Source organism: Besnoitia besnoiti, chromosome X (genome assembly GCF_002563875.1).
Source record: "Besnoitia besnoiti strain Bb-Ger1 chromosome X, whole genome shotgun sequence".
NCBI lineage: Eukaryota > Apicomplexa > Conoidasida > Eucoccidiorida > Sarcocystidae > Besnoitia > Besnoitia besnoiti.
In genome coordinates this window covers 2,221,293-2,249,119 of record NC_042365.1, presented here as the reverse complement: position 1 = coordinate 2,249,119, position 27,827 = coordinate 2,221,293, and the positions used below count along the sequence as shown (strand labels likewise).

General features: G+C 58.0%; 5 protein-coding genes across 5 annotated transcripts; all 5 read left to right on the top strand.

Annotated features, from left to right (window-relative positions):
- Positions 1 to 1,550: 1,550 nt before the first annotated feature.
- On the top strand, positions 1,551 to 5,600 carry BESB_018640 (tRNA methyltransferase complex GCD14 subunit protein; the record flags this gene model as incomplete). Its single annotated transcript, XM_029360579.1, has 7 exons — positions 1,551 to 1,949; positions 2,476 to 2,568; positions 3,060 to 3,129; positions 3,395 to 3,497; positions 3,986 to 4,337; positions 4,712 to 4,796; positions 4,912 to 5,600. 7 exons carry the CDS (start codon positions 1,551 to 1,553, stop codon positions 5,598 to 5,600), a joined length of 1,791 nt encoding a protein of 596 aa, XP_029216555.1.
- A 4,149-nt stretch (positions 5,601 to 9,749) lies between these two features.
- Positions 9,750 to 13,205, top strand: BESB_018630 (uncharacterized protein; the record flags this gene model as incomplete). The annotated part of the gene is made up of 1 exon (XM_029360578.1): positions 9,750 to 13,205. The coding sequence occupies one exon, from the start codon at positions 9,750 to 9,752 to the stop codon at positions 13,203 to 13,205; it is 3,456 nt and encodes a 1,151-aa protein (XP_029216554.1).
- Positions 13,206 to 13,267: 62 nt separating this feature from the next.
- On the top strand, positions 13,268 to 13,762 carry BESB_018620 (AP2 domain transcription factor AP2IX-9; the record flags this gene model as incomplete). The annotated part of the gene is made up of 1 exon (XM_029360577.1): positions 13,268 to 13,762. The coding sequence occupies one exon, from the start codon at positions 13,268 to 13,270 to the stop codon at positions 13,760 to 13,762; it is 495 nt and encodes a 164-aa protein (XP_029216553.1).
- Positions 13,763 to 19,743: 5,981 nt separating this feature from the next.
- BESB_018610 (3' exoribonuclease family, domain 1 domain-containing protein) lies at positions 19,744 to 21,305 on the top strand (the record flags this gene model as incomplete). The annotated part of the gene is made up of 2 exons (XM_029360576.1): positions 19,744 to 20,410; positions 20,947 to 21,305. 2 exons carry the CDS (start codon positions 19,744 to 19,746, stop codon positions 21,303 to 21,305), a joined length of 1,026 nt encoding a protein of 341 aa, XP_029216552.1.
- A 2,034-nt stretch (positions 21,306 to 23,339) lies between these two features.
- BESB_018600 (RNA recognition motif-containing protein) lies at positions 23,340 to 25,929 on the top strand (the record flags this gene model as incomplete). Its single annotated transcript, XM_029360575.1, has 5 exons — positions 23,340 to 23,549; positions 24,195 to 24,258; positions 24,754 to 24,921; positions 25,427 to 25,474; positions 25,853 to 25,929. The coding sequence occupies 5 exons, from the start codon at positions 23,340 to 23,342 to the stop codon at positions 25,927 to 25,929; spliced, it is 567 nt and encodes a 188-aa protein (XP_029216551.1).
- Positions 25,930 to 27,827: the final 1,898 nt, after the last annotated feature.

Sequence of the window (27,827 nt, the reverse complement as noted above, 5' to 3'; positions counted from 1 at the left end):
GGATGCGGTGTGGCACTTCCCCCATCCGTCAGTACCATACGTGGTAACGCGGCCGCGGCGCTCAAGTACTGTCATATGACAATTGGGCGCACAGCGGTATAGCGCTCTTCGCTGCGAGTTCATAGGTCATGCCTTATCTTTGACCACGTTTCGCCCCTGTCACCTGTCCGATAGAAAGTAGGACACCCCCAGCCCAGCGGGGTGTACAGCGGTGTATGAGGTGCGAAACGACGCGGGCGATTCGACCGTTCAGAAGGCGATTTCCACTTTGCAGAGTGGTATTTTAAGATATTACTGCACGATGTAGCATGCTGTATCATGCGTGGTCGTTGTATGTCTAGCATCGGACACGAATGACGATATCGGGTACCACAACCTGCTCGCCCCAGAAGCTGTTCCCGGCTTCCTCGAAACGGGTCTAATCTTGGTATCCTTGCAAATTGCTTCTCATACGAGGGGGGATGCCGATGAATTTATTGAATGTAGAGGATGTACAGAGCCCCTCAGGAGCCAGAACAGACGACTGAACAGCACGCAGGTCTGGGAGTGAAGCCTTTGGCGCTAGCCCACTCGCAACAGCTTTTACCGCGGAAGTGGAGCACGCTCCATACTCAGAACATGGCTCGTCAGTCTCCGATAGCAATGAGCCATTCGTGGGTTTTCTGGTGACCGTCTCCGCGCATGCCAGCTGGGCAGGTCAGTAATTTTTTAGACAGCGACACCGTCGATGACGGCAGGCGAGGACCTTCCGGCGGTTTTCGACGGTGAGCAATCACCTTGCGACCTATCGCGGGCTCTGAACTGTTTCGACAGCGTAGGATAATCGTCCTAAATGACCAGCGGGTATCGTTCACAACGCTTGCCGCCAAGAAAGTAGGAGCTCGAAACAATTTACACTCGCACGACTAACCCTGTGGTCGTAGATGCCTCAAATTATTCGGCATGAAACGAGCTAGGGGGTGTTACCTCCAGTTATCAAGAAATGTCCGGTTAGTGTCCTTTTTTTTTTATCAGAGCCCTAGAAGAAGGAACGCCTGGCCGTTCAACGACTTTTATGGGATCATTTGCCTTCCCTCTCGATTGCATTTTTTTTCGGCGTCTCTCAGGAAGCAGGTTCTGCTGTTGGCACGGCACGCGAACTCAGGCGCCAATGCATGCGAGGGGAATCGAGTGCCGCAGCATCTTCTTGCGAGGAAGCTTCGGTACTAGAGTACTCCCTTGCACACCTCCTTTTTGGACAGGACCTCGTGTGTTTTTCCTTCCTCAAGTTGCTACCATCTTTTCTTCCTGTCGGCTCTTTTAGGCCAGATGCAGCTGATGTCTGCCCCCTGAGGCCACACCGTCAGTGCGTGCCCCTTGGGTCGGGGATTGCCCAGATTTGTCAAATAGTCATCGTTACCGTTGTTGATGACACTTGGGTACTCTTTCAGGACCATCTCCATGTAGCTGTTCTTCTGCCGGTGCATAGGCGCGTTACACACGGTTTGTGTGGACGAAAGTACTGCGGCCTGCTCCGCGGTTTCGGTGTGTGCTGTTGAGACGTCTCGCCTATGGGAAATTTGAGGAGTGAGCGTATACCTGGCGCCCTCCCAGCCGCCCCACCCCTATCGTTTCCTGCGTGCGACATGCCAGTTGCCTCTGACGGCGGTGAAAAAGAAAGGGAGCTCAATTGGCATGCAGCGAAAACAAGTGCCGATTCCCGGCTGAGCGCGGCGGCAGGGGTTGAACCCGGTTCCGCCATGCAGGCGAAAGAAGGGTTTCCAGGCATGCCGCGCGCTGCGTGCAAGAAGCTCGCGCGACACGCCTGTCCTCGTTACGGCGATTTCGTCATTCTTTACGGCAGCCATGAAGTCGTTATCCCCGTTGTTTTGCAGCGCGGCCGAGTGTCCAACAGCCGCCTCGGCAACTACAGGCACGAAGACATCGTGGCTACGCCGTACGGATCCAAGGTGCGTTACGCTTCTGCGCTACACGGCGACGCAGTCACTACGTCAGACATCTTGAGGGCCTCTACGGACGCCTCGCCGGACATCTGCACGGATACCTATATATATGTATATATATAGATTTCGTTCTGAAGGTACAAATGTGCTCGCGTTTGCGCGTGTATGGTCTATGTTCTCCCTGGGCTGTACGTAAGGAAATCCGTAAAGGGTGAGGAGTAGCTACTCTTGAAGCGCTGCGCACACGAGGACAAGCCTCGGTCAGCGCGTAACTCAACTGGTTGCCGCTTTCCGCAGTGGCCTGTTGTGGGGCCCCGGGGCAGGTCACACGTTCCTTATTTCGTCATGTGCAAACGTAGCGGAATCAGTGCGTATGCACTCGGGGAGACGAGTCACGCGCGTCTCAAGCTGTTTCTTTGCTAATCGCTGGTCCGTGGAGGAAAGCCTCCTCGGCTCTTGGGAAGTGTGCCGAAAGCACGTCTGCACGCAGTGGTTCATTCAGCTTCGTTCCTTGCCGACTTCTCGCACGCAGGTCAAAGAACGCAAGTCAAAAAGATGGCTGGTTGTCATGCATCCATCTCCGGATCTATTTTCGCTCGCGCTAACGCATCGGACGCAAATTCTGGTAAGCGAAGAAGCTATGCGGTGGCAGTCTTGTCGAGGTGACGCCTGGCGGTCTCATTCGCGTGCGTGCAGGTCTTTCCTCTGAAAGAGAGCTCCTGCAGATGCTCGTGACGTGTCCGGATAATCGTGGCTGTACTGTTCTTTTCGCATGCGTGCCGCTTTCTCCTCTGTTCTTCACGGCAGGAGTGTATAGCTGCGCACGCGTACTTTTTCAAGCGTTTTCTGGACTCGTTTGCTAGTTTGGCATATAGTCTTTGGATATTTTACATCTATTCTGCGTAAATATCGAGGAATTAACCTGTAAGCGCGAAGCGTATTTGACAGTGCATTGCATCTCTACAGGCGGGCACGTGTGTGAAGTGCTGAAGCGCTAGTCGCGTACGGAGGCTTCGGCAGTGGCGCCTGCGCGTTCACTCAGTCGTTCACACGACTTACCTGCGATATTCTCTCATTTGCTCCGGTTTGGCTGTTCGTGCTTTGTGTGCGCCGCAGTACCACGCAGACATCTCTTTAATTCTGATGCTCTTGGACGCTCATCCAGGCAAACGGATCTGCGAAGCGGGTGAGAATGGGAGGACAAGAGGCTCGGAATCCCCTTGGGCTTTGAGCTGCGAACCGTCGATGTCGTATCCATCACGTGGATTGCTCGCTCGTGCATACTAGTCGCCGATGTGTGAAAACGCAATGTGCAAGGTCGTTTATGACAGAGGGACCATCTGTGCGTGGGACGTGTCAAACGCGCAGGTCTAACCTGAGCTGCATGCATCCCGAAGTTGGTGCTTGATTCGGTTGGCCGCCTCCACGTTCCCGCCGGGCTTGTTTTTCAGGCACTGGGTCGGGCTCTCTGTCGTGCCATTTGGCAAGAGCCGTGGGACCAACCGGCCGCGTTTTCACATTTGAATTTCACCAGCTGCGGAGAACGGAGGCAGAGTACGTCACTCACAGTCCGCTGCATGCGCTGCAAGGTTTACGGTTCTGAATAGACGCGGAGGTGTATGTCCAGCTCACACACTGGCGGTACTGGACGATCCGTCTCTTTGAGCGGATACCGAAGTTTGTCAGGATGTGTTGTGTGGGTGGGAAGTAAGTGCCTCGCTTTGAGTAGTGGTGGCTAGTTGAGGCCTTCTGATCTGGTGAAGTTCTGGCTCGGGCTGTGGCATTGACATGCGGGCTGCACTAGAGCGACGGCGTGTTTTCTTTTCGCGGCGTAATCTTGTGTAGCCCGCGCACTATCGGAACGTCCTGCTGGGACTTCAGACATGATAGGCGTCGAGGCTTTCGGGATAGAGTGTCTGTCGTGCCTCGACTGCTTTCGGTCCGAGGAACGGGGACGTGTCACGTTCCATCTTTGCCTTGCCAGCGGTTGCTGAGCTGTTGCCTCTCGGCGGTTGTGGGCGCCGTGCTGTCTGCTTCTTCAGGGCGGAGTTCAAGCGCCTGGGTCTCTCAGAGTACCTCAAGTCGTTCCATCGCGATGTGTGTGCGGAAGGCTTCGTCATGGCGCCCGAGGCTTTGAGCAGTGGATCGGCCTCAACGCGCTGCGGCGCCTCTGGGCCGGCGGCAGCGGCAGGCCCCACAGCCCGCAGCGGGGAACGGTGTCGCGCAGGCGAGGCTCCAAGAGCTGCCTCGGATGCCGCGGAAACGGCCAGCGGGGGAGAGAGCAGGGACGCGACGCGAGAACCGGAGCTGCCGACCCCTGGATCTATCGACGGACTTTTCCTTGACGTCCCCTCGCCGTGGCTGGCTTTGGAGCACGTGAATACAGCCTTGCGAGTATGTATCGGTCCACGAAACAAAAGCGGCAATCGATGAACTATCAGGGTGTTTCGACTTGCGATAGAAATTCAAGGGGACAGCACCATGTCCCGGCTTGCGTGCATGCTTCTCCGTAGACAATCGATTTCTGGGCTCCTGGCGGGAGACGCGGCCCAAGGATGACATGTGAATGCATTCAAAAACTACTGGTACTACGCGCACCTCCTCCCGTAAAGGGCAACACCCGCTTCATCGTCAGCCTTTGTCGTAGAGTTTGTCGCCCGTGCTGTCGCCCCCAGTTTCACTGTGGCGGCACTAGATTTGTCTTTTTTCTTTTCACCCCCGCCCTCTCCCGTCTCCCCCCTCTGTGTCCGTTGTTCCGCTGTCTGCAGGAAGGCGGCCGCTTCGTGAACTTTTCACCTTGCATTGAGCAGGTCCAGCGCGTGTGCGAATCGCTTTGTGGACGCGGGTACCAAGGTAAGGCGATAATATGACAGGTAGGGCGGCGTGCGCTTCTCTGGGGCAGCAGGGAGGGTCTGCAGCGAGCATGAAGCTAAGACTTGGAGCCGCTTGTGGCATGATGTCTGTGCAGGCATCAGGACGTTCGAGGTTCTGCGGAAGCCGTGGGGGGTCTGGACCACGAAGCCTACTGCCCGCCACTGCTCGACTCGCGGAGACGTGTATTCCGAGCTGTCGAACCTCGTTCAGAACTGCCCGCCTCAAGAGAAGGGGGACACTTCGGCGAGGGCCGGAGGAGATACAGACGCAGCCTTGCCGCCGGAAACGAGCACCGCATCTCCTCCTGGCGTGTCCTGTCCAGGAAGCGCTACGGAGCGCCAAGCAGAAGGGGCTTCGTCCGAGACGCCGAGAGATGGCAGTAGGAAGAAGAGGAAAACAGGTGGGGGACAAGGCTGCGTGGGAGAGGGGAGTGACCAGGAGGTGCACCTCGCCACATTTCCCCTGCTGATCAGTCAGCAGCTGGGTCAGGCTCTTCCTGAAGAATTTGCCTCGGCAGAAGGGCAAAGCCACCGTGGGGCCCCGCCTGAGAGTCGAGAGGGCGAGTCAGGAGGCTGCGCCGGCGGAGGTGATCATGACGACGCACAGTGCGCAGCTGATGCTGCATCGAGGCCGTCGTGTGATTTTGGATCCTGCCACAAGAAGGTGCAGAGAGACCGGCAGTCCGGGGTTGTCCCCGTCGATTTCGAGGCGACACATTATCCACTCCCCATGCGCGGTCACACAGGGTACTTAACTGTTGCCGTCAAGCCGCACGCGCGCTGAGCAATCTGGTCTTGTCTACCATAGTGGATATTTCCTCGTAGTGCAGAGACCTGCTATGGCTCTGCTTAGTGAACTCACTGTCAAAAACTGTCCTGAATTCCAGTAAACTGGAGCATACTGAGCCACCACGCTCAGGTCGTGCGGGCTAACTGGCGTCTTGTCAACGCCGGCCGTCTTACATGTTCTCGAGTCTGACAGTGTGTCGTCTGGCACTGCTTTACGCGACGTTGGGCGAGGAGAAAAACAGAAGTAGACCGCGCCACAGTGGCGCGGATATGGTTGATAGAGTAGTAGTTTTCAACTGTTACGCGCTCAACTACGTTGCTTGATACTCTCATGCTCCAGATCAACCCACATAAACGCTGTATCTCCTATCGTAGCCCCCACAGCGTCGAAATGAACTTGTTTGTAGAACAGAGTTTTCCGGCGGGACTTGGGTAGGAGCTTCAGTCCAGAGTGATAAATTGCCCGTTTGGTGCATCAATCGCATGCGAAGAGACCATGTAATGCGTATTCTTCGTACACTCTGCTTCGTAGACCCTTTACCGGGGGGAAGTGAACGAGGGAGTAGTTCTGGTTTGCTTCCCGAGCGCTCCGACGGATACTTGTCCCCACCTTGTGAAGGCGCGACAACGCAATTCGTACATTGCACCGGCAGACCGCAGCTCGACGGGGCGGTTCGCTGATGTAGGACAGCCGAGACGCGCGGCGCGCTGAGATGGGGTTGCTTGCACGTGTGTAGTCGCACTGCGGATCGGAAGAAGCACGCTGTCACAGTATTTTGCGCGACGGGAACGAGATGACAACTCAAGCGGCAGGTTTTCAGGGGACATCGTGCTCTCATCGCGGATCCGGCCGGGAAAAGATGAACGGTCTTTAGAGACCCCGTGTACAAGCAGCGGCACAGCAGTGCATCTGGCGTTGACCGCGGTGCATAGCGATGTTCGCGGGTTCAGAATGCCTGTGAATTTGCGTATCCTCCACGAACAGAGTCGGACCTCAACAACATAAGAAAATCGCCTTCTAACTTGTAGCAAGTACCTACTAACCAAATCAGTGTACGAGGACGCATGTGTCTCAGCGACGGGTTTCGCACCAGCACGGAAAATCGCTGAGACGGAACATTACAGACACCGGCTTGGTGAATACCCCCGCGATACGCAGGCTGTTGTCGCTGTTCCCTAAAGGTTTGGGAGTCCTGCTATTCTGGCAGGCTCTCTGAGGGCAGGGGGAAGGGGGCACGGGGCAGGGTGGAGGTGGGAACAGATCGCTGCCGTGAAGCGTTGACTCGGACCAGGCGCACCGCGCTCCCCTGCTTGGTTTCTTTCCGAGAGAGAGACGTACTACTGGTCTTCTTGTTGCCGAAGCTCGAGTACATGACCGATACGTGGTATATATACCCTGCGGCGTCTCTTACGGTCGCTGCGGAAAAGCGTCGACGGAAGCTAGGGTAAACGCGGATTCCGTTGTCGGCCAGCTTTTGCTGCGTGTCTCAAATGCGACGGGTACACTGACACGGGGAAGCCGCGGGAGCTGCCGTCGTCCATCCGTCCGGCAGCCGTCCCCGCGAGGTGCCAGAGTCGCGGGGACGGCTGCCGGTAGCAAGCTAGGAGGACGCCACGACGACGCTTGCTCTCCTCCGAGTGACGGGCTGAGCCGGAGTCCGGCTATTTTGAATTCTTCGGAGGTTACGGCGGCATCACTGTCCCGCGAAAAGTGCGATCTTTTTACCGACGTGTGAGGAGTGGACCTCTGGATTCTGCTTCTTGCAGTGGTTAGGCAGCGAATGCGGGTATCTGCCGCGCCACTGCAGGGAAAGGACACCAGGGAGACATCCCACTCTTCCCGGTCCGAGGTAGTTTAAGCACTAGATGGGCGCTCCTGTACGCAGCCTTCTAGCTAGAACTACCTCTTTCTTACAAAGCACCGCCAGAGTACGCCGGACGAGATGACAAGTACCGGACACTTCCAACGACGGAAGCCGAACTTGGTGTGTAAAGGAGGACTGACTACTGCTCGGTGAGAATGATGCGATTGCCCACGTTTCGGACAGAGCACGTTTGAACAGCGAATGAGGAGCCGTTAAAAGCCGCAAATAGCTCGACCATCCTTTTTCACTGCTGCTGGAGGCTGGGGATCAATACTCCTGTACCAACTTCTTCGTCCCTCAATGAGGGTGCAAGTGTGCAGGGGCAACAGTTGCGTCGGTCGACCTGCAGCCGAAGCGCTGAGCTGAGCCCGAACGGATCGGTAGTTATCTGTGCATCTCCACAGCTGGTTCCGCCTGTATTATCTGCAGATGTCTGCAGCATCTGCTCAGTGGCTCCGTGGAGGGAGTACGCTAGGCGGCAGCACGCAGCATCGTTGGCCTATTCACACTTGTGTCGTTGAGGAAAAACACACTGAGCGACGTCCTCCAGCAGAAGGGCGGTTGGCACGCAGATGGTTGCGTGCGCAGTGAGGAAGGGTAGCCGATAGAGCTTGGAACAGAGACAGAGTTGCGGGAAATAGGCTTCATAGAAGAGGATGACGACGCGTGTGAGCAGTCCGTGTTGCATCGCAGTGCTGGGACTTCCCGGCGTGAACATGTTGCGCAGTTGAAGATCCCAGCCGGACGTTTGGCGTACCCGTGTTGCCTCGTCTCTTCCGACGTTTCTCCCGTTCGTTGCTTAGGCTTCTCGCATGGCGGCGGAAGAACGGGATGCTCGAGAGTTCCTTTCTGTATTCTTATTTGCCAACGAAGCTTACCGTTGCATTCCATTCGCGTAGCGGGAGCGTCCTTCACGCCGTTTGCGGCGTTGCGGACGGACAGACAGCAGAGCCGTTTTGAGCGTGGTTTTTCGGCCCGACAGCAGACTCTCTCTGCTGCTTGTTTTCCGGAGGACCACGTCCTTCAGTTCTTTTAAAGCGGCGCTCCGTGAGTCACTCTGAACTTGTTCCGTGTACGACGAGGTAGAAAACGCCCGCCCGCCGGCAGCCGCGCCCCGTAACGCCCGTGCACGCATATGCACTTCGCGGCACGTCGCTGCAGCGCTGCGTGTATTCATCGGCTTACAGTGTGCCTCTTTCCGATCTTGCGCTGGGGGCGCACTCTTCCCAGCGTCTCTCTCTCTCCGCCGGTGCGGTGTGGCGGGGTCCCTCGGCTTCAGGAGGCACCGTGTTCACGCTGCGTTTTCTCCCCACCTCTTTTTTCTCTGAACCCATGCGAAAACTACGTGCATCCGACAGTAAAGTTGTTCTTATACGGAGGAAGCCAAGTTTCGACGCGAGGACGACTGGATTTGGCGGCGACCGCCCACAGCAGCGCGACATGCGATCAACAGACACACAAGCGCTAGCCCCCTGCCCGCCCCCGACCATGTTGCGCGACTCTTGGCACGATCATCGACAATTCTGGCTTTGGTGAAGGGTAGCAAAGCCGAAGCTTTGGTGACTCCGCGGGGTTGTGGGCAAGCCGCCTCTACTCGAGCAGACAAGCGGCTGTGACGCCGTGCCTGACGCCGAGTAAGCAAATCAACAACGGTTGCCTGGCTGAGTCAGGTCGACGCCAGTGCAACAGGCGCGCAGCACGAGAGGCGACACCAGCAACAAAGGTAAGGTCCGCTTTTCCGTTTTTCTTCCGAAGAATGTCTTCCAAGTGAGTACGGAAGCGGAGTTCGTCGCTTCATGTTCCTGGCAAATGGGTGGAACGAAACACCTAGACTTTTCCCGACCGGAAGCACGCCCGCACGACCCCGTCGGCAGAGTGCAGCACGTGATAATACCGCATTCGGGGTCGTTGACTGCCTTTCTTTTCGGTTGATCTGCCGGCCGGCGGCATACGAGGAGGCTTCGCACGAATGTTTGTTGTCTCCGCACTCCGCGCTAGTTCCGCAATCGAAGGCCGGACTGCTGCCGAGGGCGCTCCCCTGATGGGGGAAGGCGGACATCGCGTAAAGCTCGATTGGGAGGCCCCCCGTCGCTGTGGCGGACGCTCGCAGAGAGAGTGAGTGGTGGTGCGCATGCGGATATTTGTTGTATCGAATTGTTTGCTGCCTTTGTTTGCTCCGCCCTGGCGTGTGCGCACGCACTCTGCAGGATCCGCGCCACGCGAGTTCGCTGCATCCCACTCTTCCACAGAAAGCCTACTCGCGGTGTGTTAGCAAGCGCATGGAGACGGCGACAACAGCCAGGCCAGCATCTTCGAAGGGCACACACCTGGAGACAGAAGTCCTTCTCCAGTTGCTCACGTGGGATCCCGCCGCGGAGAGAGCGCCCATGGCAGGTTTCCACTCTCTGCCAACAGCGAGCAGCCAGTCTGGAAAGGCCGCACCCTACGAGGTTCAACCACACGAGGCGAAGAGAAACGGAGGCGAGGCACAGCGAGGAGGGAGGGCGTTGTTGCGGGAGCATTTGAAGCTGGCCTCGTACGCTGCGAACCGTCCGCTCATGGCGCCGTCGTCGCAGGAGCAGCAGCCGGCCCTGCGCGGCGGCGCGGCGCCGCAGCTGTCCACAGACTGTGTGAGGGAGGGCGATAGGGCACCCCACCTTTCGTCGTTAAATGCCGGAAAGTTGGAGCGTCGCGAAACCAGGGCGGTCAGGCACAGGGGGTCTGCAAGCTCCGCCGGGTCCCTCACGTCTGGCATGCACACTCGATGCCCGTCCAGGGAGAGCATAACGAGTGCGGGAGAAGAAGACAGAGCGTGCCCGTCGACGTCGAATTCGAGCGGGCCTGTGGAGCAGCACTCGGGACTCGCGGCTAGCCAGGGCGCCGACGACGGACAAGAAGAGGACTCCGAAGGAGCATGGCAGGCCCACTCTCCTGGTGAAATTTCGCAGAGGGAGTCTAAGCTGTTTGACTTGCAGAACGGTGTCGAGTTGGGTCCCCAGGCTCTAGCAGCTGTGACCGGGAGCGTGTGTGCCCAGCGCGAGGATGGAGGAGATGCATGCGGGGAGGACTCCGGCGGAGGGGGCCAAGACGACGCGCCTGAGCACCGAAGCTCAAAAAGAGAGGCAGTGACGGCGCCTGCCTCCAGTTCCCTAGAAGGCGTCGAAGGCTGTCACGTCCCCTCAGGAGGCGGTCGCCTCTGTCATCGACTCCCCAAGGTCTCGCCGCGGTCGGCTTCGCTGAGCTGCCGCGGGCTGGACTCGTCCGAGAGCCGTCCCAGCGCCGCCGGTCGCCCCTGCGGCGGAGTGCAGTCCGCCAGCACCGACGCTGAGACGCAGACAGCCGCGGCGCGTGCCGTGGCGGCTGCCGGGAGTCGAAGCAGCTCTGAGTGGCTTGCGGCGGGCGCAGACAGCTGCTCCGCCTGCGCGTTGTCGGCACTGCCCCCGTCGGTCGGCGAAGAAAAGTCGAGGAACGACGTGGAGACGTGCGAAGCAGACGGCGGCGAGAACTTGGAGGGCGCGGGGAAGATGGAGCAGCCCTGGCGCGGTGCAGCGGGGATGAGTGGATCTTTTCTAGATGACGCACGGCTTTTCGCGCACCAAGGCCTGAAGCGACGAGGCGCCGGAAGCAGTCGAGGCAGCACGTGCAGCAGCAAAGAGGGCAGCGACACAGTGCCGTCTTACGCCAACAGCCCCGGACACACCGACGCAGAAGAGTGTTCAGAGGGCCCGGACGACTCCCCACGCCTCCGCGCCGGGGCGGCAAGGCCTTCGAGAGACGACACAGCGGATATCTCTGCGGACGGCAGTCGGACGGTGAACGCCTGTGCGTCCGTGTCGACCAGCGCGTCTGAAATGTTCCCAGACTTGCGACATGCCGCCGATGAGTTGTGTGACTCATCCCCGCTCTCTGAGGACGACGAGGAAGAGCGGCAGGTGCGCGAGCAACTGGTGCGACTGCAGCGACGGCTTCAGGAGCTGCAGCAGAGACAGCAGCAGAAACGCCAAGGCGGGCTCTCTCGTAGCTCGCGGGCGAGTCCAGGCGCGAAGAGGCTTCGGTGTTCGGGAGGGCACGCTGCGGAGACTGGAGACGCCCGTGAGGGCGACTCTCGCCGCATTCCGATCGCAAGCCGACCCAGCACCTTGAGCACGATGGACGCCAGCAGCCACTGCAGCAGAGAGAGCGCGGCGGCTAACCCTGGCGGAGAGCGGAGTAGCAGCTCGTCTCCGGGGCTGCCCGGCGCCCATGCCGCCTCGGCTCACTCGAGTGGCGCTTTTTCACTTCCAGAGGCGAACTCGCCGTTACACTCTTCAATTCGCGCACTTGCAGATGAAGACCGCACGCTCCTCACGTCGCGGAATGCAGAGACAGAGGAGAGGGGATCCTACCGGCTGCCTGTGCGTCGCATGGCAGAGGCAGTTGTGGATGCGGCGGACCTCGACCTCGGCTCGCAGACGGCTGGCGAAAAGGAAAGCGGACCAGCAGGTGGCAGCGCAGACATCAGCGAGGCGGTGTGTGAGTACTCTCGAGGGTCTCCAAGGGAGATGCCGTGCGGGAAAAGGAAGCATGTAGATGACGAGGACGACTGCCCCCGCCAGAAGGGTGTTGACGCAGGCGCGGAAGGCCGGTTCATTCAAGCTGCTGCTTCCTCGCTCCTCTCCCTCCTTGTCAACGCGCGCGCACACGACGCTGCGAATGCCAGCGGCGTAGATCAGAGAATCCCTTCCCCTCCGAGCTCTTCTTCTGTCCCTTCGCCTTCGGCGCAAAACGGCTCGACGGGAGCCGCAGCGGAGCTCCTTCTCCAGATCCTCGCGTCGTCGCAGGCCGCAGTGAAGCGCGCGAGCGCCACGTGGCAGCAGGCCGCGGCGGGGGCTCTTGAGATGTATATGCCGGCGTCCTATTCTGAAGGCCATGCAGTGCCCGGCGCCCATAAAGGGCTGGCATTTTGGTCGGGAGACCGCTCTTGCCGTGAAGAGCTTGCGTCTTTCGCAGATGAACCCAACGGCCTTCCCGCCTCGCTGCTCAGTCTTCTCGGGTCTGCAGCAGCTGCGCGCACAGCAGCAGACGGGCAAGCGAGCTTCGGAGGCCGCGGGCGATCAGGACTCGCAGACAGGTGGCAGGGCGCAAGTGAGAACTGGCGAGCGAAGGAGGATGACAACACAGGGGACTTTGGCTCCAGCCGGACTTTCGCGGGAGGAATGGGCAGCGGTCCCTGTCCGTCGGCCGGGTTCACTTCGCCGCACGCGCCTCTGTTGCGCAGAGCCGCTCGCGCCCGCGAGCACTCCTTGTTCGACTCGGAGGCGACAACGCAGCTCGTGTCTGATATGCTTGGACGGGGGGACTCTCTGAGTCGCGCCCTCGCTGGGGTAGCCAGCATTGCGGCGTCTGCCGCGCCCCGGCTGTTCCCAGAGCCAGACTCGCACGGCTACGCGAATGGCGCAGACGCCGCGGTGAAGACAATGCCCGTGCGGGCGCGCGCAGGTCGATCTGGAGAGCAGGAGCTGTTCACGCCCCTGCCCTACGGCGACGCCGCGCGCGAGTTGCTTGACCGAAGCGCAGTCGCATGTGGGAGCTTTGTGGGCAGTCCCCACTGCGATGCCGGCTCACAAATTCGTCCCGGCGCAGGGCTGCTGACGGATGGTGTGCAGAACGACAAGGAGGATGGGAAGCTCTCGGGGGGGGCGGGGACTACGGGTGCGAAGGCTCAGCGAGTCCTTGGGGGCAAGGACAAGATATGAGTCACTTCCGAGCTGTGAGGGGCGTGTACTTCGACGTCACCAACCAGGCATGGGCTGCCAATATGCGCGTGCATGGGAAAGTTCAGAAAAAAAGCTTTTCGCTCAAGCGTTACGGACAAGCGGCCCGCGAGCGCGCCATTCAGGCCCGGAGAGAGATGGAGCGCGAGTTCGGGAGATCAAGCGGCCAGTGCGTCCCTGCCTCGGACTTCGTCGAGCTCACCAGACGGGCTCTCGACGGAAGTGACACGGTCGACGGCAGGTCAGCAGCCTCGGATGCGAGAGGCCTCCAGTCGCCGAATATGATGGGCGAACCGATCCGAGGGGGACGAGGATCGCCCGACAGCTCGCTGCATGGGTCCTCGTCGCCTGGGGACGCTGCCGTGGCTGCCCGCGTCCTTCTCCAGCACATACAACAGGCAAATTCGCTGTGCAAGGAACGCTTGGGAGGAGGGCGGGTCGTCTACCCCCATGCAGTCGCGGCCCAGCTCCTCTCGGTGTCTCGGCACGCGCAAGATATTTCCGTGGAGTGCGAGGAAGTTAAGACGGCGTCAGACTGAGTGTGAGCGGTGCCAAGGTCGCCTTGAGGGCAAGAAAATAAACTGTGGCTTGTCCTCACACCGTGTCTGGAGACAGATTTGCTCGGTGAGCCACAAGCGAGCCTGGCAGCTGTGAGGCGATTCGTGAGCCCGCCGAGAGTTCTGCCGTCTGGTGAACAGTCTCCGCTGTTAGGTTCCGTCTACGCATATACCGGACGTTTCGTCGTGTTGGCCTCTGCACACGAGTTACACGCCCTCTCTGTCCTAGGTATTCGTGGACTACGAGCAGAATGCGCCGAGTGGGACTTCCGTCTGCGCGGAAGTGCAGAAATTCAAAAACGAACGCGGAAGGGCCCGCAGCCCCGGTGTGTATTCAAGCACCGCGGTGCACAAATGTAAAGGAAGACGGGCTTCTGCGGCCTGCAGGACCGTGAGAGAGTCTCCATGGGGCGAGTCGCGGGACTTTGAGATGTATTTTGAACTACATCTCAGAAGTTCAGTTGGCGATGGTCCAAGGGTACGGGAGCAGCCAAGAGAATTGCAAGAGGCATGTGACTAAGACACGGTTCGTGTGCAAAGATGTCAGGTCGAAATATGCTATGGCAGGGAATGACTTCTGACCCGTTTGTAACAGGGTTCGTTTTGGTGACAGCCCCCCGTGGAGTGTGTGCCTTCGAGTGCGGAGTGGAGTTCTCACTCGCCTCGAAAGCGCGTGCTGGAGAGTTTGTGGCATCATCTAAGTCCCGGCAATCTCCACGAGGCAAGGCGAACCCCCCTGGATAGCAGCATGCATTAGCGTGGCGCGGCAGAGAATGGCTGCCGTAACACCACGGAAGGGGACGAGGTTTGTGTGTAACGGTCAGCGGTTGTGTGGTGTACAGAAGACAAGAGTTCTTGCGTTTGGGTCTTCGTCGCAGCAGAGGTCGGGTTCCGCCCCTTTTTTTCTGGAGAGTCGCCTCACAGAAGAAGTTCTTCCCACGACCTGCGAGGGTGAATTTTGGCTGCCGAGAGCCCTCGTTCTGCCGTCAAGTACCGGGCGTATATAATCAAATTTTCGCACTAAGTCTTGTCCCTTTCTTAATACGCGTCAGCGGTGCTTTTTCCTTGTGTTAATTGACGGAGTTCCTTCGATTCGTCCCTTTGGCAGACCGCTGCCTGAGCGTGCGAGGGGCTCACGCCCACGGCGCGACAACGGGCACTAGGGCGGTGTCCCAGTTCCATTTCCCCTGCCTCCTGTGCATGTGCGTGTGTATTTATTTCTATTTCCTGCCTTGCGCCGGCTGACCCGTCTGTCAAGGGGCGGGACAGTGTGCCCAGATTTGAACGTTTCCCTGCCGCACGCTCGCTGCTGCAAACGGATCACGGAGCGCCCCTGTGCGCACGTCGTGGTTCCGCGCCGTCTCCCGCCAGGGACATTTGGGCGATTTTGGCATGCGCGAGTCCCCAGGGGACCCCGTCGTTCGTCAACTGGTCACGCGCCGTGGCGAGTCGAGAGTGCAGCGAGGCCGGAGTCTCGAAACCCTGATTCCACTGGCTGGCAGCCACTGTGTCCTATTTCTGTGGTGAGCGTTCATGCCGTCTGTGGGAAAGCATTATCGCCTGCAGAGAGGGGTTTTTTTGAGTGGGATATTGGCTCTGAGAAGCCTGTGCGTCGGCCTAGATTGTCGACTGGGCGAGGCTGGTGTACCCGCTGACAGTGCTTCGCGGGCACGTGCGCCACTCTTCCCCTGTCTGAGGCGCTGCATATACGACCAAATGGAACGCGTCTACGGGGGCACAACTGAACCTGAAACTTCGCGCGGCTCTGAGAATTGTCTCGCGAATGCATGCCGCGGGTGCGAGTGGAGCAGTTCACCCATAGGGAAGCTTTGCAGATCGCATACATGCGAGCAGATTTGCGCATCACCAGATTTACAGCTCAAGATTTATGCCGTCTCTAACTTATGTGCCTCGAGTTCGGCCCGTTCCGTCGCCCGACGTGGGACTGTACCATGGTTTTCGTATGGGTGTGTGGGATCTTGAGACGGGGGAGCTCATGATTTATTATTCAAGGAGGAAACCGTGCTTCAGCTCGGAGCACGCTTACTTATGTCATTCATCGGCATCATCTGTTTTCCGTCTGATCGACGTACCATCGTTGTGTGACGTTTATTGCGTTTTCGAAACGAGTATCCAGACGAGTCAGAGGGATTTTCTTTTGTGGGTAGTGTCAACATACCTGTGCGCGCTGTCCAATGAATGATGGCAACGACGTATTTATCGCCATTTTTTTCTCGATAGTTATCCCCGAGGAGGGGCATTCGGTGTGCCATTTATCTCGATATTCCGAGTATGCGTCTGCGTCTACGTTCCGAGCCGCATGCAAACGGCACCATCTACTCGGGGGGAGGGGGGAGCGAAGGGGGGAAAGCGTACTGCGTTGCAGCATTAGTCGGCTGTGACTTTATTGGTTTGACGGAAACCTCTGCAATCCTGTAGCCATCTCGAACATTAAGCGGTCAAACCCAAAAGGGAGCCCGCAAGAAAAGCTTTTTTCTGTGTGGAAATTTGAAAGTCGGCTGCTGGTCGTGAACAGCATGATCCGACGGACTCTGCTTCACCCAGAATTCTGCAATTTTCCGCGTTCGGTGGTGGACGGTGAGATGTCGTGAGGTCGTCGCCTGGGTACAACACGATATTTAATACGGATTATGTCGTCATGGTTACATCGATGTGGGTGAACACGCGCTGAGGCCATTCCTTGCGTCATCGAAATCTTGATCCACAGTTAACGGCACTGCAAGCATGGCGGCGAGTTCCTGACCCGGCGGTCGTGCGTGAAACTACGAGCATTTACGTATGTATGTGTGCATGTGTGTGTTATGTGTGTATGTATGTGTGTATGGCTCGCTTCCACGGGAAGCAAGCGGTACGGCAGAGTCTCTTAGTGTGTGCAGTTGCCGTCATGGGCCCGTGGATTACATCAAGGGTCTCTACCACGGCATTGTGTCTTCGTGTTGTTATTCTGAACTTCTACAATGAAGTGGTACCAAGTAGTGACTGCGCCGTCCGAGTGTTCGGCCTTCTGGCACATCGTTCCGTACGCTGCGTTAACGAGTAGGCCAGCAGTCGAGAGACGCGTCGCCGACGGCAGCAAGGGACGAGTCACGGCTTGCTGCGGGGACCGCCGTGGCGTGCCCGCTGAGGGCTGATGCCACCACAAGAGCAGGGCTCCGTTAGCTAGTGTGTGCGTTTCCCAAAGCTGTCGCCTTGAAATTGCACTTCGGGTTGACTGCCACTCATAGCACGGATGGCCGCCGCACACCATTTGATGCAGGCGTTTGCTGAGGTGATAACGGAGAGGGCGTGTTTCAGATACTGCATGACACGCGGAGCGAGTAGCAGTATGGTAGCATGGTACGGTCGCCTCCTGCACCATCAAGTTACAGACTGCCTCGACAACCTGACACGCGGAGCCGCGGACCCGACGAAGGCGTTCTTACTTCACGTAATTGAGAAAGAGGCCGAGTAATTGCCCAATGACGGCCTTTTCTTGCGTTGTGGTTGAGCAGTTTGCCCAACGTGAGAGCAACGGGCCTCTGCCACGCAACACGTTGCTTTTCGTGATATACTGTGCCTCGGGGAACTGTCACGCACCCCAGGGGTTTGCGTCGCAAAAAAGACAGATTCCCTCTAAGGATAAACTTTGAGTACAGGCAGACTGACATTCGAAACACTGTGTGTGTCTCGGGGTGTGGCCACAATAGACAAAGATGCGGAACTAGTACGCAACGTGCACAGGACTGCCCAGGCACCAACGCGGTCCAAAAGTTTTTGCAGCGGTGCTATGAAGAGGATCGTTCGTCATGCAAGCGCAGCTGTGGCCTTATTTTTGATGCTGACCGCTGGACGCTCTGTGCAGCTGGTTGCGGAGCTCCCGCATACAACACAGGAAAGTCCCGCTGGCAGCCGGCTGGAGTGTAGTTGGTAGGTTGACGACACTGTCGACACACGGACGAATGTGGAGACCTTCACGGGAACAGTGGACCCGGTGAATGCGCGTGAGCCACTGAAACTGCATTCATTGGCAACGTGACAGAGAAGCGTCGGCAAAATAATTGCCTGCGCCACCACCCAGATTCGGCCGTGGCGCCAGTGCTGCGGCGGACAGGTAATCTGCTCTGCGTGGCCTGCATGGCACTAACACCGAGCAACGCTTGTAACAGCGGATCTTTTCGAGGCACCAGAAGGAATCAACGTCATTCTCGTGCAAATTCTTTGCAACCGTTGTGCGCCGATGCAGGCGGTTCGAGTTTACATGCCCTCCCTTGAAACTCGCATTTCATTTGTTCGCATGCACACTAGCAATACACAAGCATGTGAGGTGGAATACCGAAACCGGGGTGTGTGATTTTTCCGTTTCGTTGTTCGCTCTCCCCGTGGTGGTTCCTCCGCTACGCCTTAACCCTCTTCGTCTATAGACTCCTCCGTTTTTTCGAAATTTCATGGGATTGTTGTCCGAGAGCAGGAAGGTTTCGCAGGCGTCCCTGGTCCACCCTGTGTCGTTGTGAACCGTTCTCCGATTTGTTGTCGATTGTCTTTTCTGGTTGTCCTATTGCTCATGCTCCAGCTGACTTTTTCATTTTCCTTCTTCCCTACCTTCTCACTCGCTCTCATCGCGGCACTGGAGAGCTCTTGGCAGCCACTGACACAGAGAGCAGCGCTGAACTCGCACTGGCATTGGTCCCATTGTATACATGAGTAAAGGGGTAGAGGCGTCCTCTTATCGTCGTACCGTGCAATTTGGAACAGGAGGGAGTGCGGCTTAAAGTTGGTGAAGGCAGTTTTCAGCCTAAGAGTGTCAGAGACCGCTGACCAGACGGGCACGTACTCTCGTAGCTACCGTCAGTCTCTGTCGCGTTGTCGTCCCCTCCTACGCGCAGCTGCCGGTCCATTGGTCGTCTTCTCCCTCGAAATACACCATGCACGCGTTTCAAGCGTTTTCTCCGGCGCCCGCCGAAATGTTCACGGACTCCTGCAATTGCCTCTAGGGCTTCAGGACCAGCCGCGTCTTTTTTTTCATGCCACCCCTCGCTGCTGTTCTGTCGCCCTTTCCCCCTAGCGCGAGGGGGCGCCCTCACGTCCCGCCTGAATGTGTATTGCTCTGCTCTCAAAGGACGACCTGTGTGACGGTATCCTCTCTCAACATAGTGGTATTTTTACGTTGTGCGGGCCGCACAAACATCAAATTGTCTTCTTTGTTCTGCAGGACGCGACGGCGGAGGCACGAACTGCCCATCCGGCGTGTCAACTTTCATACAGAACCGACTCTTTCTGCTCGGAGGCGAAGGCCATTCTCTCCGGGGAACCCACGTAATGAAGCCTGAAGCAACTGGACTCAGGGTGGAGAGCAGCGTCAGCTCCAGCGAGTCCGCTGCGAGTCCGCCGCGAGCCGAGCCGCTCTTGAGACCCGACGGCCGAGGTGATCCGATGACCATCCGCCCCGTCAGCGTCCAGCTTGGCATCTCGAAGACAGCGGACGGCAGCGCTTGCTTCTCTCAGGTGTGGACCGAATTATTTCGCGGAGGGCCGTTTATATGGCCTCGCGTGGTATGACTACGACATACACATTTATATCCACATACGTGCATGGATGCGTCTATATGGCGTACTCAAATATATATATATGTATATATCCGTGTCTGGGTTTGCGAAGAGGTCCATGCAACGAGGCATGTGCGGCCGCGCTTAAGTGTAAGTGTTTCCGTGTGGAACGCAGGTTGGATTACACCCCCCGCCCCTTTCCCGGATGAGACTGACGCCTTTCTGCCGGAGACGAGTCAGCAGTCGGCCTGAGTGGCTGGAAGTCCGGCGTGTCTCCAGTTCGTCTGTGTCGTGCCTGGCGACCATCCGCATAGACGTCTGTCGTCGTGGTCGCACTGCGCAGACGTCATCCATCTTTGGCTCCCTGCGAAATCCACTGCGTGGCTGCGGATTGTTCCTCTCAGGGCTTGACGAGCGCCATGGCTCTGGTGCTTGGTCCACTTGAGACCCCGCCAGGCCCTAAGTGCCTCAGCTCGCAGTGCTACTTCCACGTGCTGCTGAAGCCGTTGGCGGCTCCAGTCGGCTTCTCCGCCGCCCGCGCAGCTGCCGCGCTGGGGGGCGGCCTGGGCGCAGGCGTGCGGTCCGCGGGCGGCGCAGGGTCCCGCGCTCGAGGCCGAGGACGTGCTGGCGGCGGTGCGGGCTCTTTTGAGCGCTGGATGGAAGGGCAGCTGCACACCCTTCTGCAGCACTTGGTGGCTCCCGGAGAGTACCCCCGGTGTCTGGTTCAACTGACAGTCATGATTCTTCAGGACGACGGCGCCGTGGAGAGTGTATGCATCAACGCCGCTCTGGCTGCGCTCATCGACGCGGGCATTGCCCTGCGGTTCAGAGCCTGGTCGGCGACGCTGGTGCGACTTAACCGCGACGCCTGCGTAGCGCACAGTGCCGGACGCGCAACTGCGGCGGAGTCGCCGAGCGCGTCTCACGCGGTGGGCGAGCACTCCGGCGCGCCGGAACCCAACTGCAGTGGCGGCGGACGCGCTGCCGCCGCCGGGGAGGGCGAGTGGAGGATTGATCCGTGCAGCGAGGAAGAAGACGAGAGACGGAAAGAGGCGGCCCTCTGTCTGGTTCTTGAGCCGCAAACGGGTAAGCGAAGCGCGCCTTCGGCCGAAGGCGACGAGTCCAGCGGAGAAGAACGGCGACTGCTGAAAGCGCGGCCGTCTGCTTCCACACAACGACGGCTGCCCAACGACTCCACTCTGACTCACTGTCTCCCCAAACCACCCGCACCAGTTGTGGCAGCCGCTCCACGTCGCAGCAGTAGAGGTGCTTGCGGAGAGTCCGTCCCTATTTTCATTCTGCTCTGGCTCCTAAGTGGGATGTCCGCACCCCTGCAACGCGTACCCCCCACGGCGTGACCTGTTGCGCGGCTTTCCTCTCGGGCTCGCGGTCCTCTACAGCTGTTTCGTGTGCAGGTTGCAACGAGGGTCAGGGAGGGTCACGCTCGTCTCCTTTGGATACGAAAGTGCCTGCACGCTGGGCTGTGGTGCAGCCTGGCGCAGTGTTTCTTGTTAGGTGCCACATGTCCCTGCCAGGAGCCCACAGAGAAGGGTCAGCGGCCGGCGGGAACCGCCTGCGTTTGCAAGCGTGTGTGCGTGTGTGTGTTGTCGCTCCCGCCGCAGGAGACCTGGTGAGCAGCTTTTTCGAGCGAAGCATCGGGAGCAGTGCGGCGATTCGCAGCGCCGCAGACGGGGCGAGCGTCAGCGGCCGCAGTCGCAGCGGGCTCGCGGTTGCCGGGGCTGGCCTCGCTTGCCCCGGAGGCGGTTTGTGGGGTGCTGGAGCAGATCAGGGGGGGGGAAGGCTCCAGGGAGACGATGCTGGCGACTGCCTCCTGCGTGCACTCGCTGCCAGCCGCCACGTCGACGCCTGCGTGCGGGAAGCCTTCAGAGTCAAAATGGAGACTCCCTTCCAAATGTTTCAGCAAAACAACTTCTGGTGGAAAAGCTCCGTCGAGGACGAAGTTGACATGGAAGACGAGTGAAGGAACCGGTGGACCAAAGCCAGCCTCTGGCGAAAACATGTGTCCGGAACATCGACGCAGTCGATGAAAATCAACGGGCGGCGCTTCTCGGAACCGCACGGCCTGACCTCGGGGGAAGCTAGATTCTGGTGACGCACAGCCAGCCCTCGGCGATCCTCTGTGTGAAAAGCTGTGCAGTGCGCAGAGCTCATGCATAGGAGTTGCTCCCAGTTCTGGGACCTTCAGACGGAATCGATTTTTGAGAGGCGGTATATTCTTCAGACTACACCTGGGGGTTAGGGGCTAGAACTGGTGTATCAGATACACGTTTGGGATTGCTTAGCATGAGCACACACCGGCAGAACCCGGAATGAAAACACAGCGCTGTTCCTAATCAAAAGAGCTGTTCGATTTTGGAAAGTATGGGTACGCTGGTTTTGCGAACACTTGAAAAAGTGTGCGGCTGGAAGGTCGACGGTACACAGAAACGCCCTCTCAAACCCGAACCGTATTTCCCGTGTTCTCGGCATTACCGAAGAAAACCATCACAGTATCGCCGTCGAGTGTGAGCAACGCGCTGAAAGTAGTATGTTCCGCAACATCGACAGTAGTTTTCGGTGCTGTACTGCTGTGTCATACACATCGCTATTGTGCGCGGAGCTAACACGAAGGGTCGCCCCGAAGAGGATGCCCGGCAGGCGAAATCCACTCTGTCAGCGCCTACTTAGATGACTGCTAGGTACGAGTGGAACAGAGTTATTGCTTCGAAGGCTCGGATCGAGGACTCGCATATTCAGTGAGACAACACGCAGTCACATGTGTGCCGCCTCAGTACCACGTTTTCGCCACCAGTTGATCTTTGAGTAGCCGTTTGTCACCGTCAGCTGGATGTTTGGTCGGAAATGGTCAGGATATCCCCCGGTGAAGCCACCGTGCAAACTTGTTTGTTGGGGGCACTGGAAATCTTCCTGACATGGCACATGTATTCCTTCTGTAGCGGACCAATCTGCCGAGCATGCCGTGACAGCATAGTCTGGGCACCTCCCCGCATGCGTCCTTTTTCCAAAAGAGAAGGAAGGAATCAGACAGCCGAGCTCTGGAAGGTGGCTATGGAGCAAGAATGGCACATGCACGACGCAGACAGAGCATGCTTACCGGCTATTTTCCCTTTAGTTCATCGTGACTTCCTCTCTGTGTTCCGCGTGCGTTTCCTCGTTGGTCATTCAGCCGTCTTTTCCGGGACTAGAATTTCAGCGTGAGAACACGGCGCTAGTCCATGGTCGTTTCGAAGATTTGACTAACTCCTCCGTTGCTAAGACCGATTTTGCGGTGTCAATTGAGTTTGCGTAGCCAGTGGCTACAACACTGAGACTTTGTAGGCCGTCCCGGGTGCTCCTCTGGGCATCCGCACCGCGGTGTGCATGCCGAGTACATTTGTAGCAGAGACGAGCACGGCAGTGTACACTTGTCTGTTTGATGGTTCTCGCCTAAAGGGCCAAACTCTCGGTTGTCGTCGGCATCCGCGTGCCTCACTCTCTCTCGATTGTGTGAACCTTCTGCAAGTTTCCCGGCTTCTTTAGGCGGGCTGCGGGTTTCTCCCCCGTTCTCGATCGCCACGCTTCGCAGTCCCGGTTTTCTCTTCTCTTCATCCTCCGGCTCTGCTTGTCCAACTCCTCCGTCCAAAAAGCCTCCTTGCGATCTTTTCGTGCAGCTTTCGGCATGGCTCACCTCTTCTGAGAGTTCGGGGCTCAAACGTGGCTGTCGCACTGTACCACCCATCCGGCAGCAGCAACTCAATCCGAGTTCCGGCCGGACAGCTGCCTCACACAATCTGACTTCTGTCTGTGTCTGTATCGTTTCGCCTACGTGACAGTCTCTCTGTGCACCTTGATCTCGGAAGGTGGGAAGCATCGGCGCGACCGCTCTTTCTCGGCTCCCTTGCCTGCCGCACCGCCGTTAAATTCCCGTTTTCGTGTGGAGACCGGTTCCCTCTTTGCGCCCACGCCCTCGTCGTACTTATCTTCTCATCGGAATAGGCGTTTCCCCGCTGCGAAGATGAAACGCGTCCTGGAGTGCACGCTGAACGTCTCGTCGCTCACGCGCAACGTGCGCGAGGAGCATCTGCGCGAGCTCTTTGGCTTGTACGGCGTCGTCACGTCGTGCACGCTGGCAGTCGACAAAGTGGCGGGCATTCCCAAGGGCTACGCGTACGTCGAGTTCGACTCCGTCCAGGAGGCAGAACTTGCGCGCGAGCATCTCAACGCAGTAAGCCCCTCCCCTTCCCCCCCCCCCCCCCCCCCCTCCCCCTCCAGAGCCTTTTGGAAAAGGGAGGCGGCCTATCAGGCTGCGAAGATCCAAGTCTGGCGCAACCCCGGGCGCGGGAGACATCACATCTTGTGCACCGCGATGTTGTGCGCGTGCGTGGATGAATGGAACAACGGAAACTTGCGCCACTCAGCGCTTCTGCAGGAAGACGCCACCCCACGAAGCAGCGGAAAAAGCAAAAAGGGGGAGTGTTGATTTGTGGAGGCTTCGTTTTACGCACCAGCTCCCGGGGACGCGTGTGGAGATCCGAACTTCATCGTCTCTTGCGCGCGTCGCGCCTGGCGAAACTCGCGAGTTCGTTGTGCGTGTTAGACACCCGCGTGCGCTCCAGTGCATCTCTTTGATGCCACATATGTATAAAATAAGTCTAGAGTGGCAACCGGGAAGGCTGGGACGGCGACAGGGTGGCGCTTCTGCAATGGTGTCATTTCGGCAGCGGCCGCTTTACCTCAACCCTCGCCGGCATCTCCGGTCGCAGGGGCTTGCTATAAGTGTGTTCCCCCCCTTTTTCGGCTCAGGAAGGCTGTTGCGGGTGCCCTCCAGAGCGGATGACTGGCGGTCTCTTTTGCGGGCGCGTGTGAGCAGGGAATGCTGGACGGCCGCGCGATGAAAGTCGAGTTCAGCTCCAAGGTGAAGGAACAGAGACAAGGTACGATGGGAGGAAACGAGGCAGCGTGGCGTGTATGTGCGTGCACGAGGGGCATGCAGCGGTCTCGCGCCCATGCGTCCGTTGCGAGGCCGTCGTCACTGATACGAGTTTTGGGCGCGAAAGAGTGCGTGAGCCTGTGTTTCGTCTGTTCGCTTTCCGCCCCGCGTGTGTGTGGATCTCTGGGGGTGCGTTCTGTCGCATTCGTTCGACTGCGGAAGGGCAGCACGCGCGTGCATCGTGCCAAATAACTAGCTAATTCAGAGTGGGGGAACGGCGTGTCCTGCACGCCCTGGCGAGAGAATCTTTTCTCCCGTCTTCCTGCTTCCTGCCTCGTGCGACCTCCGTGCTTCAACCCCGGAGTCCAGCGGCCCGCTGCGGTTCTTGGCGCGCACCTCTGCAGGGCGTCTCGAGGTTTCCCGCCGAGCCAGGCCGTGTTCTTGAGCACCTCAGTTTAGGGTTTTCATCCGCGCCGGGATTTCGTCTCGATGTTCGCAGCGGAGAAGGCCCGTGCCGCTGCAGCCGGGGGGGCGCCGGCGTCGTCGGGCGCGCGCCACGGGGGCGGCGGGTCCCCGGCTCGCAACGGGGGCTCCCGGCGCGAGTTGAGCCCTGCTCGCCCCTTGCGGAGGAGCCCGAACTATTCGTTCTCGCCTCGACGCAGGCAAAGTACGTTTCGCTCTCCTGTCGCACGTCTCTCCATGCGACAGCGGCATGGCCTGCTGACGCGTTCATGCATTTTTCCTCACCAGAGAGAGTGGCGCGTCGGTCCTCGCTGTTCGAGACTAGCGCGCAGGGGCCCGCTGTGCGCAGGCAGCCCTCTCAGCAAGCTGGAGGTTGTGCCTGCTGGCGTGGCTAATCAGAGAAGCAGATTAAAGTTCATTGGCATCGCTTTGATGCAGAGTGGTGCATGTGTCTACCAAACGAGCTGACGTTTCGGGGACTGAAAGCGGGAAGGATACTTCTTTTAATCTCGTGCATACATACATGTTTGTATAAATACATTGCGCGTCTTTGTGCTAGATCGTCCGCCAATGTTTGAGACTGGTGACGGTGTCTGCTGTCAGCCACAAGTGCACCTTGATCATGTCCAGTGGGATGTTCAGGCAGCGTGTTCGGTGCAATCGCCCACGCGCTTATCGTAGCGCGTTTTTCCAATTTTTTTTTTCTGTAGGGTCAGAGTCGCCTGCTTCCCGAGACAGGTCCCCGAAACGGTCTTCGCGTGAGCCCAGGTGCGCTGGAAAGAGTTTTCATCCCGCGGACGTCGCCCCTACCGAAATTGGGTCGCACGCACGTGTCTGCTGCGTGTCGTGCGACTGCATGTATTCCCACTACAGATGCATGCATTCGATACGCGTGCAGGTGGACGGACACTGGATGGTGCAGGCAACAGCAGTCCGCGACGACCTATCTGTAGATACAGATATACCTACGGATATAGATACGTATGTGTGTATCCGGTCCAAGCCCGTCCTGGGGTCTACGGACGCGTCTATATGGTTTCCGAGTGCGTAGAGAAGGCGAGTCCGCATTTGTCGCGACTCGATTCGTTAGCGAATATCACATGTGTGACGTGGATGTCTCGTCTTTGTGCCCGCAGGCGACAGCGCGACGCCAGCAGGAGCGGAAGCAGGAGGCGTGCGAGCAACAGAAGCCGCAGCCGATAAGTTTTTGTAGTTCCGATATCGACGCACCAGTGGAAATCAGACAAGAACGGTCATAACATAACGTTAACAAGCGGGGGCGCAGACCGAGTGCGGACGTAGACAAGCTGACGGGACCACGCAAAGAAATTTCCGGATGCATGCGTTTGTGCACGTGTATGGATGTGAGTGGGCGTGCAAACGTGCGCCGACAGCGTCTATACTTCGTCTGAGTCTTTACGCGTGTCTGAGCGGTCTCCATATTCTCCTTTGTGGCATTATGCATATCCGTGCATACGCTTTGCGCATCTAAATATAATAGATACATATATTTATATACTTATATATACTTGGGTCTGGCTCGTCTGTGTGCACGGTGGGGGGGAGGCGCGCTGCAGCGGTCGTGGTGGAAGCCGAGGCCCTTCCATCTTTCGTGGCGGCCTGCATGTGCTGCTTCTCCGCTTTTTCTACGCGTGGTGCATGAAGCGTAGGCGACTTGAACTGCATTGGAGCCAGGGAACATTTTGAAAAAAAAACGAAAAACAGCCCTCTATGACGGGGCGGCGCTGCATTTCTCTGCGACGCTTAGCTCCTGCGGTTACTTTAAATGCATGGGAGCCGGTGGACTCCTGCACGCATGCGACACTTTCTAGATGTAGACGCTCCGAATCTGCAACGGAAGGATATTCGTGGCAGCCGCGTGTGCTCTTTTCTGAGTGCATCATGCACGGAAGAGCTGTATTTACTCCTCAGATGCGGGATTGGTAGGCGCAACTCGCCACAGAGGGTTGCTAGGGACAATGGGCAAGCATATGGGTACATGACGCAGGGTGCCATGATTTATCGCAGGTGAATCCCTCTCAAGAGCGGAGCTCTTCTCACATGAACTGCAGGCATACACATAGATGTAGATATAGATAGATTGATGCGTCTTGGTGGTGGGTGGACAGGCGCACTCGTATTCTCGCAGCGAGATATACCCATTAGGGCAAGACAATATCAGATTTGTTACCAAGAGCACCCTCAGAAGGGGGCTGTAGGAAAAAGGTGGCTCTATCGTCCTCTTACCGTTCTCGAGTAGCTAGAATAGCTCCTTATTGAGCGAATACCTCGCAACGTTTGATGAAACGCGGTCAGGACTCGAGCTGTCTCGCTGTCACATCCGCAGCGGGTCGGCGTGTTCGTTAGTGGAAGTTTTTCCTGCATGTCATGCGTGTCCTCCATGATGATAAGATGAGCTTGCAGTCGTCTAGCGAGAAGCGATGCAGGTTTGTAGCGGTGCCACTGAGGAGCTTCGTAGAACTTCGGGATATGCGTATGTGGAAGCAGTGGTTTAGAGGGCGGGAGGTAGCCACTGCAAATCTACAGCTTGGCGGAAATGTCAGCTTTTCACGGGTATTGCCAGCGCGTTCACGTTTAGTATATGGAACACACGAGGTGATTCCCCGGGTTACGGGGGGGGGTATCCTGCGGCTTACTAGTTTGGCGATTGCGATAGAAATTGCCTTGTTTCCAGTAGATGGAAATGTGTCGGATAAGTCTTCCATGCCAGGGGGAATTGCCCTGAGCTGAGGCACGCTGCGGTGAACAATTCTGTAACTATGTGAGAGCGGGCAGATCGAAGGGGGGATAGGTATGAATGGAAGAAAGCTCGTGAAGAGCCTTCGACCAAGCGAAGGGAAGCCCTGAGCAGGAATATGATCTCTCTGTCCTCTGCGTGTGTCCGGAGTGTCCGGAGAGGCTCTCGACTCACGACCCAAATCATCGGCACGCCTTCGCGAGAGGCCGCTGAAGATGCGTGTTTCCAGGCAGGTCGCCTGGGGTGAGGCGACGTGCGGGTTCAAAACTGTGAGCAAGACGGCGGCACACAGCCGAATTCCTATTCGCTAACAAACAATCTGCAACACGTTGGTACATCGTCACATGCAGTGA